At 36.2% G+C, this 10,993-nt stretch overlaps 1 protein-coding gene across 1 annotated transcript; it reads right to left on the bottom strand.

The window, feature by feature from the left end:
- Nucleotides 1-3,602: 3,602 nt before the first annotated feature.
- LOC149774551 (pyrokinin-1 receptor-like) lies at nucleotides 3,603-6,520 on the bottom strand. Its single transcript, XM_089945047.1, has one exon. The coding sequence runs from the start codon at nucleotides 6,379-6,381 to the stop codon at nucleotides 4,993-4,995; it is 1,389 nt and encodes a 462-aa protein (XP_089801173.1). The 5' UTR covers nucleotides 6,382-6,520; the 3' UTR covers nucleotides 3,603-4,992.
- Between the last annotated feature and the right edge of the window lie 4,473 nt (nucleotides 6,521-10,993).

Raw genomic sequence — 10,993 nt, 5'->3', positions numbered from 1 at the left:
AGTGTTATCTGAGAAAAAAATGTGTGTTGTTTAAATTGGATTGGTAATGTTAAAATTTTATGGTTACTTGTTAGTGTTAAGTGATTTTGAATAAAAATGTTGTATTTGAAAAAAAAGGCCTTTGTGGTGTGTTTTGCTATAGGTATCATGATTCATACTCTTTGACTTATCTCTATCTCTCCCATGACACTATTTGAACGTTTCTACTCGAAAATCGTGTAGGGATGGTTTCCTTCACGTCCGCGCTTTGACAATAAAACCGGAGTAGTCTCCAGTCTGAACATCCTTTGTCGACTCATCGTCCTACGAAGATGTGCTCAAGACTAGCTAAGCTAAACGAAGCCTACGTGAATTGAATTTGCATACGGTCAGACACATTCTGATACCGAAGCCGGAAGAGACAGAGAATGTTAGAATGTTGAAAGTCACTGAAGGCCTGATAGAAGAGCTCTTCAGAGAAGAAATTAACAGGGAGAAAGAAGAATGGACAGAGAAGTACAGACTTCAGAAACTGCAGAGAGAACAGCAACAGCAACAACAACAGCAGCAGCAACATGAACCTGACAGAGGCTTTGTCGACTGTCGTATCGATACCAAAGAGTTCTTCTTCTCTTTCCGAAGAAACAGACCTTATCCTAGGAGAAAGCCTATCGTCAGAGGAGGCCGCAATCTTAGAACCTAAAAGATTGCCATAGCTTCAAGTACACACAAAAAAAAAACAGCCCTTTTCAGGGCTACCCAGACCTCTAGAAAAGAAATAACAATCGATTGCCTATAATAAGTTAAAAAATAGAAGTGCGTGTATAAGCATATGAATTCTTTATCTTGCTTAGAAAGTGTGTGTGTGTGTGTGTGTGTGTGTGTGTGTGTGTAAGTATTTTCTTTAAGTGGCTTGTTAACAATTTTTAGAATAGTGATGGGTAGTATAAAAAAGTGAGTGAGTGTTTCTTTTAGGTCCGCGAGTTTTCTTGTCATGATCTAGGTAATATAAGTTTTGGGTCTTAGGGGGATGTTTTCCTACACGTCCGCGCTTTTCGTATAAATTGAAAATCTCTCGGCAGTCTAGCTACCCTTGTTGATTGATCAACACTACAAAATGAGCAGAAGGCTAGCGAAACTGATTGAACTCCATGTGCACCTGGAATATGCCAGGCTCATACTGAATGAGCTGGCCGCAGAGGCTATAGTGGAAGAAGGAAGGATGAAAGAGGAGGAGAAAAGAAAAAAGAAGAGGAGGAAAAGGAGAGAGGAATGGCTATACCACAGCCACAACAAGGAAATTTCAGAATCCCAGAGACAGAAGATTGGGGTTCTGAAGCCACTCATCCCGCCTCTGCACTCCCAGCGAAAAGAGTGAAAGGAGACTGGAGTAGGAGATGCGTGTGTGGTGCCAGGCCGGGGAGGTGCAACCACTAACAGGTGTCTGTGGAGTTTTAAAAAAAAACAGCCCTTTTCAGGGCTACCCTATACTCTAGAAAACATATAGTAATCGATTTGCCAATGTGTGTATGTGGAGTAGTGTGAATATAAACACTCACTCCTTTCCTAGTGTGAGTGTATGTGTTTGTGTTTGTAAGCGCTCACGTACGTTTGTGTGGATAGTAGATTATTGGGTTTTGTAATGGCTGACATAAGTTTGTGTGAATAGTATATTAGGGTTTGATTTTGCTGCTTACCGTGTGTGGATAGTAGATTATGGTTAAGTTTTTGCTGTCTCATTACATTAGTGTGGATAGTAGATAATAAGAGAAGAGAAAAGTAGGGGTGTTTTCCTTCACGTCCGCGCTTTTTATATAAGAACCTACAACTTTCGTCGTTCGCACCATTCTACGGAATAACGGAGACAAAATGACTCAAGTATCAGTTTTATTTAATCTATTGAGAGACATCTATTTCTAGATAATGGATGTAGAATATGTTGTAGAAAGAACAGAAAAGGAATGGAGGCATGGAGATATGAAAGACTTGGTAACCAGTCAAGTTCAAGGTCTAAAGGCAGCCAGAGATCTCATAGCAGGGATGATAGAAGAAGAAGTCAGTAAGTCATGAGGCTTCATTGACCCACCTTATGTCAGAATGGGAAGTTTGAAGGAAGCACTGGATCATGTCATCCAAGTCCGGTGCTTCCTAGAAAAGATATTGTACTGGACAGAGTGGAGGAACGTAAAATGGGGGTTGGACAAGATGAAGAAAGGGGAAGATCTGATGAGAAAAGTGATGGAAGAAGAAGTAGAGAAGATTAAAGAGACATAGAGTAAAGAAAGAAAAGATCAGGAAAACAAAAAGAAACAGGCAGAGTTTGAGAGGCTCAATCAGAATTGGATGAAGATACAAACCAAGTTCAGAGTGTTGGGCCATCCTGACTGGTTACCAGAGTCAGAAATAAAGAAGAAGAAAGGATTATTAGGAAAGATAAGGGGGTGGATGAAGAACTGGAGGAAATAGAAGAAGAACAACAAGAAGAAACCCAAAGGCCCTTTTCAGGGCCACTCATAGGTCTCGAAAAGACATTACCTTTCATGCCTAACTGTTTATCTTTTTTAAAAATGTCTGTTGTCTATTGTCTGTGTTGTATATCCCTCTCCCCTGTTCCATTCCCCTTGTCCCTAGACATGCTCAAACTATATTCCCATGTTAAATTCCCCTTGTCCCTAGACAGGCCCAAAAATATATTCCCATGTTAAATTCCCATTGTCCCCAGAGGGCCGCGACAATTTTCCCCATGTTAAATTTACATAGTCCCCAGAGGGCCGCGACCCTGTTTTTAATGGTAATTCCCATTGTCCCTAGATAACCCCCATTCACTACTCATAATGCGTAAATTTGTTGTTGTTATCGTAGGATTTAGCGCCATTTTTCAGCACACGATACGCTATACATGGCGGCCAGTAATAATGGTGGAGGAAGAACTCGGAAAAACCCCGGAAAGAACCACCGACCCACGAGAAGCTACTGGCAAGCTTTCTCACATACCCACATTCCTTGAATCCGAGACTCCAACCCACGCAGACAGAGGTGAGATGACAGTGATCCGTAACGGAGAGCGCTTTAGACCACTCGGCCACTCGGGCCCCCATAATGCATAAACATTAAGCGCATATAATTCAGTGGCAATGTATTTGCCCTTATGAGCATTGTACCTTTTCCAGAGGGTACTATTGTTAAACGCCGAAGTTTTATAACGTTACAGGAAATCTATTATTGTCTTCACCCCCTGGAAACTCTCCTATTATATCTCAGGTACTTTGCCAACCCACAACGTCCACCCCAACCGCAGCCCGCACCCAACCCCCAAAAATAAAACAAACATAGGCGAACAGTTCTCACAAAAGATGGCAACGAAAAATAATACAATCCACTACGTGACATTCGTACCCGTCTGCATATCCGCCTACGTATCGAATTTCACTTTGATACATAAACTGTGAAACAAGATCTGTCTATACTCCATTCTCCAAACATGAAACAGAAAAATGAAATTTCACTCCAACAAGGATCTGAATAAAGGACGACACTGGATCAATTTAGAAAATTTATTTCAATATGCAACCAGTCAACCAGCCGTAAAGGTGGACAGTGGAAGAAGAATACAAAGTTCGTAGCAGAAAATTGTTTCTTCTGCTCTTGGTAATTAATCAGTCGAAGAAATTGCGTTTAAAAACATAAAAGCTCACCAAGTGATGTATAGAATTCATTTATTTCAGGCGAATATGCCCAAAGCCCTTGCATTATAGCCATGCTATACCCCCAATAATGGTCTTGATTGTGGTGTTGGTGCAGTTGTGGGTGGAGAAAGTTGTAATGTATTAAAACCAAAAAATAAAAGTAATCTGCAATTAACTAGAATTCATAATTCAGATGATCAACATCAGATATCTTCAAGGACCGAAATGTTTATTTGTTAGTGTGAAGAAAAGCTCGAAAACTAGGGTAATTTTAATGCGGATAAGTTAAGTAGGTTTCCTGAGGTACTAAAATATAATAAATACTAATTATCAAACAAATTTCATAAAGTAGATGCTGGTGAAGATTCAATATTCAATACAGAGTAAAGAATAGTATCATCAAGCATCATGAACACAGTAAGACCTTATTCAAAACTTTATTTAAAAATTAAATTTAATGACTTTAATACTAGTATCCTTCCTGTTAGTAACAAAGTCAATATTGCAGACATTAACATAAATAGTAATTGACAAATCTAGTCTATCCATCTACTGGTTACCTATAATAAGAATAATTATCAAACTATGCGGATATGTATAATGCCAGGAATACGAGCCTCAGTTTGTGTTCCATGACTTTTCTATTGTCCCGGATTTATTACTTTCTTAAATGTTTGGTTTTCGAAATTATCCGGATATTAAATAATAGACCAAATTCATAACTTCCGACATCACAGGTTTTCTCTAGTTCAGCTATATAATGAGTTGAGTGTGCCAAATTGATCTAAGAAAAAATCATTATAATAGCATTAGTTGATCACTGTGAGAAAGTCATCTGTAAGAAATATAAAGCGGTTGAAGAGAATAATTTGATCAATGTGAGAAAGTCATCTGAAAGGAATAATAAAGCGTTTGAAGAGCATAATTTGGTCCCTGTGAGAAAGTCATCTGTAAGAAATAATACAGCGTTTGAAGAGTATAATTTGATCACTTTGACAACGTCATCTGTAAGAAATAGTAAAGCGTTTAAAAGCATAATTTGATCACTGTGAAAAAGCCATCTGTAAGAAATAATAAAGCGTTTGAAGAGCATGTATTAGCTACTTTGAAGAATTTAAATTTCAATCAAGGCGAATGATAAAACGTTCGAAAAGCATAATTCCGTCACTTTCATTAATTCAATTCTCCTTTCCAGAGATAACACTGAATTGCATTATAAATATTTGATGACTACGATGAATTGAAGTCCAATTAGTTGCGAATAAAACTATCAGACAAATATAATTTAGTCTCTTTAATCAATGCGCGTCTCAGTCGCGAAGAGAAACTAAGACGTTATATTCCTTCTTTCCCATGTCATTTTAAGCAATGCCATTTTAAAGTGCGAGTCCAAAAAGGCGTACACGAAAGGATTAATCACATGATGTATGAAATATAATCGGAAAAAGAAGAAATAAACTGCTTTTTGACCCATTGTAAGATTCCCCAGAATGTTGTATTCACTGGCAATCAGAGACAACAGAGTTAGGTAAAGAACAATGGTAACGAAGAAGACCGTGGACAAAATGAACGTTATCAATGTCTTTCTTTTAACATCATTGTTCATTCGAACTGATGTTACCTTTCTCATGCCATCATTTAAATTTACATGGACATCATCTGAAGATGCTGAGACGGATCTTTCTTTGTCACGTTCTTCGGTTTTGATATGCTTTGTTTTGAAACGTTTGATGTCAACTATCTTTTCCGGCTGCAGAGTATCTGCGGCATTGTTATCAATGGCTTTTTCGACTTCTGTGTTCTTCATGCCTGGATTTGGTAGTGTGTTCTCTGATCTTTTATCAGAAAAACCTTTGCGATCTTCACAATCTTCATCTACTACTGTTATGCTCGTTTCCGGACTTTCTTTATTTCTTTTGTCATCAATTCTTTCTTCATTCGCTTTACCAGCACTTTGAATCTTGAAAGTTTCCTTGTCCGATACATGTGGCACAGTGACATTCCTATCAAGCATATCTGCAGCGATTGGCCCTGTCGCGCGTGTTGTGTGCATATTTTCTCGGATTTCACGGGCAATTAGAAAGTACAAGACAGCCATCACCACCATAGGTATGGAAATTATCACTGCTGTTGTGCTAGAGTAAATGAGTGGATGTTCTGTGTTTTTGTATTTATCGTCTGTTTCACATGACGTCACATTTACTGTAATGTTTTTGTATAAGACATTGCCATGTTGTACTCCCCAATAAATTGCTACAGGTGAGGAGACTATCCCGGCAATGACCAATGCGCAAACGCTCAAGAATATTGCCATCTCGGGTTTGATTTGCCGGCCAAAAGGTTTACAGACTTTCCTATATCTGTCAATTGCTATCAGCAACAGGCAAAGGGCAGAGGCACAGACTGTGAATACATTAAAGAATGACTTCGCCTTGCAGATCTCAGGTACAGGATAGGTGTACCAGAAACTCTGTGTAACCATCTCTCCCGGTATGGTGGTTAGACAACTTATCAGGTCAATTAAAGCTAAACACAACACGAAATATTTAAAGTTACATCTGTGATACTTGCATGAGAACACATGGAGTACCAGTACATTCCCAAAGAAACCAACACAAGCTTCTATACCAACAAAGACTGTAACAGGTAAAACAGCTTTTACAAAGTCACTGTTAAGTTCTTCAGCAAGATCCCTGTTGTGTGAAAGGTTTCCCATTTTTATAACAGAAAACTTGGTTATCAAACCATGTCGACAGATAAATTTCTTCGTCACTTTCTGAAATCAGTTACAGTTGTTTTGACTTGTATAAAGAAACAAAAATATATTCCCAGATGAATCTATTGTTATAACGTTAATGTCCTCAATACATGAATAGGAAGTAAATATCTGCGGCCACTTTCTGGCCATGAGAGTGAGACAGACATACATGTATAATGTGACCATTAATACAGATAAAGTATTTGATATTTTGTAAATCATCCGGATAAATATGAATTGATACGACGTGTGTTGTGCAATAAGAATGAAAAGTCTTTAGCAATTTTGAAAGGAATGAACGTCATAGAAATGTTAAAATTTCTTCTAACGAATACTTTACCTAGTATACCTGCAGTTCTGGAACAAACATGGTTTGGCCTCATTTGATATCAAATGTGTGGCCATATATATATATTTTATCTGGGTGACAAAACTCGTTGTGGTTGGACAGAGATAATTTAAACATTTACCGGGAAATATTTCTTGATAGCATGAAAGGCTTGCTTAGCAAGAAACTTTGTGAAACTATAATGTAATCGTGCTGTATATAAAGGTGTGTGTGTGAATTCAACTCATAATGAAAATTAATAATCAATGGTTACATAAAATCACTTAAAAATATATAAAATCAATTTTAGAAAATCACAGATCAACTTGATAAACAATAATGAGAAGTATATTTAGAAGAGAGTCATAAAATGGAACTAGTTACGATTGTATGGTGTATTTGCTGCGACTGCGGTACAATACTACACATGATTACAACTTCGCTGGTACATATATATCTATCTACTATCTATCTTTTTTTTCTCTCTCTCTCTCTCTCTCTCTCTCTCTCTCTCTCTCTCTCTCTATATATATATATATATATATATATATATATATATATATAATCGGAGATCAAATTGACTTACTAAAGGGATATATAATTCAGGATAGAATACAGTTATGCATGTAACATTATGATCTGGATTAGGATTAGATTATAGCGATGACACTGAAAACATTTTCGTGAGTGAGAAGTTTATTTATAATGTAACTGAATGATGACTGAATATGACACCAAACGACTGCGCATAATGCCCAATATTGAATTTTATTGAATGATACGCACCGAGTTAAACATTTGACATAAGCAAATGACATCATTAGTAACTGGAACTAACCAGAACATGAAAATTAAACAAGAAATTAAAACAAGAATCAAACTAAGGAATTTTATTTTATATTAAAACAAGAATGAAACTAAGGAATTTTATTTTAAATTAAAACAAGAATTAAACTAAGGAATTTTATTTTAAAAACTGTGATATGTGTATTTATCACCATGGATGATCAATATTTAGAATGTAAACACAAAAATAAACAATGTTTCATCTGTAACCAAAGGTATAGAATTTACACAGATATGAATAAGGTATGATTCTGTCACCAAGGATAATCAAAGTATATAAATCGCACTTTAAAAATCAACAAATAATATTTCATCAACAAGTCGGATATATATGTATTGTGTATTCATTTGATTTTATCTCCTATAGTGATCCTAAATATTAGATTTTTAACTCATGAAGTGATGCTGAATAAATATTTAACAACGGAAAATGATTAACTCATGGCGTCCTGTTTGATAAACACGAAGTATTTTCGGTTTCACAACGGTAAAGTACCCATTACGCATGGCCGCTCTTCCTGGTCTGCCAAAGGATCCTTCAAGAGTACCCTAACTCACTGCAGATCTGCTGATCAGGAAGCTTGGTCCCTCAACACGAGGAAACCACTATCGGCCTCTGAGCCAACGTCACAATCGACAGCAAATAAACGACTAAACGACACCCAGCAGATTTCTGCGACTTCCCTTTCGAAATCAGCTATAATAACAAGAGCCATGAAGTTCATGAGACACGATCGATACCAAATGTAACGATATACGTTACGTAAGCACGTGAAACTGCTTACTGATATTTAAACTAATATAAACGATTATTAACATCATAATAACTAGATTCGTACATGAATCTGTATCTGAAACTGCTTACTGATATTTAAACTAATATAAACGATTATTAACATCATAATAACTAGATTCGTACATGAATCTGTATCCGATAGGAATGATCTCACAGAATTATAAGAACTCGAATATTTTCTCACCATTGAATGCATGCACTGTATAAATGAATTTGAGTTCTCCGTTCAGTGATCAAATTGCTAACTTGAAACAGACTATAATCTATTTAATATCATAAATGATACGACATTTAATAGATTTGACTATCTGTAAAATTTAGAATAAAAACCGAACATCAAATATATCAAACAATTCTATCACATAATATAAAAATACCGACTGTGAAAAGAAAGCAATCTTATATTTACCATACTTCCACTGCTGAGTATTGCTCTCGTAAAGGTTGTTGGTGCATGTCGTTCTCAACACACAGTCAATACCTAGTTTAGTAGGGCGATGTCGGCTGCAAGAGATATTGTCTTACAGTTTTTTTGATTGTTCAGAAAGCCGTTAGTACGGTTATTGGTGTATGTTTCTTTTCAACTCACAATCAATACCTGGTTTGTTTGGGCAGAGACAGCTGTGATATATTCTGCCTTAAAGGCTTTTTTTTTTCTTCAGGAAACCGTTCCGAATGTGAACATCCTCTTGACAAATCTTTTTGTATTGAGATAGTACAGTATGACTTGACTCATCACACTAGTGAAATCCACGGCCAGAGAGCCTAAGGTGTTTGGTTTTCTCACTGCAACCTCTTTGCATGTGCAGCATTGAGTGACTCGAACTCGTTAGTTTAAAGTAAGTTATGACGAAAATAAACCACTTTCGGGTTACACTGTACGCGGTGTCGATACCCTAGCATATTTGTGTTCAGGTATAATGCGTAAAGATTAAGCGCACACATTTCCGTGACAATGTATTTGTCCTTATGGGCATTGTACCTTTTCCTGAGGGTACTATTGTTACACAACGAAGTTATATAACCTTACAGGAAATCTAGAATTGTCTTCACCCACTGGAAACTCATCCTATTACATCTCAGGTACTTTGTCAACCCATATGTTGAACTCAAACGCCAACTCCAACACCACCCCACCCCGCAAAATAACCACCCCATAGGGGAACAGTTCTCACAAATGATGGCGACGATACAAATAATACAATCCACTAAGTGACCTTCTTACCCGTGTGCATATCAGCCGATGTAAGAAATTAATAACACGTTTAAGAGCATTACTTGATCTCTGTGAGAAGGTTGTCTGTAAGATTAAATAAAGCGTTTGAAGAGCGTAATTTGATCAATGTGAGAATGTCATCGGTGGGAAACAATAAAGCGTTTCAGGAGTATATTTTGATCAATGTGAGAAAGGCATCTGTAAGAAATAATAAAGCGTTTGAAGAGCGTAATTTGATCAATGTGAGAAAGTCGTCTGTGGGACATAATAAAGCGTTTCAGGAGTATAATTTGATCAATGTGAGAAAGGCATCTGTAAGAAATAATAAAGCGTTTCAAGAGCAAAATTTGATCTCTGTGAGAAAGTCATCTGTAGGAAATAATAAAGCGTTTGATATATATATATATATATATATATATATATATATATATATATATATATATATATATATATATATATACAGAGAAAGAGAGAGAGATAGATACATACATAATGTAACCATTAAAATACAAATAAAGTATTTGAACTTTTGTAAATCATCCGGATAGATTGATACGACGTGTGTTGTGCAATAAGAATGGAAACAGTCTTTTGCAATTTTGAAGGAATGAGCGTCATAAATATGTTGAAAATTCTTCTAACGATTACTTTACCATAGTCGACCTGCAGCTCTAGAACAAACATGGTTTATCTAGTTTGGTCCCATTTGAAAGCAAATGTGTGGCCATGTATATATTTTATCCGGGTGGCAAAACTCGTTGTCGTTGGACCGAGATAAGTTCAAAACTTTACCGGGAAATATTTCTTTATAGCATGAACGGCTTGCTTAGCACGAAACGTTCTGAAACTGTAATGTAATACAGGTTTATGTGTGTGTGTGTGTGTGTGTGTGTGTGTGTGCGTGTGTGTGCGCGTGTGTGAATTCAACTCCTAATGAAAAGTAATAATCAATGATAAAATACATAAAATCACTTAAAAATACTGTTTAAAATGCATAATAAAAATTTCTACATATAATCAATTTTAGAAAAGTACAGATTAAAAAGATATGCAATAATGAGAAGTATATTTAGAAGCTGTCGATGTGAATATATATATATATATATATATATATATATATATATATATATATATATATATATATATATATATATATATATATAACTGTTTGTATTCGCTAAATCTAAAATTGATAGAAAGGAATTTCGATTTTACAAGAAGCAATGAGCAACTATTTGAGGCCACAGGTCGAGAGTTGTTAGGCAGAGAGAACATTTAGTGTTTGTGCTTTTGAAACAGTCGTGTGTGTGTGTGTTTGTGTGTGTGTGTGTGAGAGAGAGAGAGAGTTTGACTTTTAGCGTAGTGTTTTTAAATAAAAAATCAG

The sequence above is a fragment of the Sinohyriopsis cumingii genome, unplaced genomic scaffold, assembly GCF_028554795.1.
Source record: "Sinohyriopsis cumingii isolate HCF-2022 unplaced genomic scaffold, ASM2855479v2 utg000198l, whole genome shotgun sequence".
NCBI classification, from domain to species: Eukaryota; Metazoa; Mollusca; class Bivalvia; order Unionida; family Unionidae; genus Sinohyriopsis; species Sinohyriopsis cumingii.
The sequence above is the reverse complement of the archived record's forward strand: the minus strand, read 5'-3'. Positions and strand labels throughout refer to the sequence as shown.

Coding starts and splice junctions, on each gene's coding strand:
- LOC149774551 (XM_089945047.1), bottom strand. CDS start 6,381: ATGGGAAACCTTTCACACAACAGGGATCTTGCTGAAGAACTTAACAGT.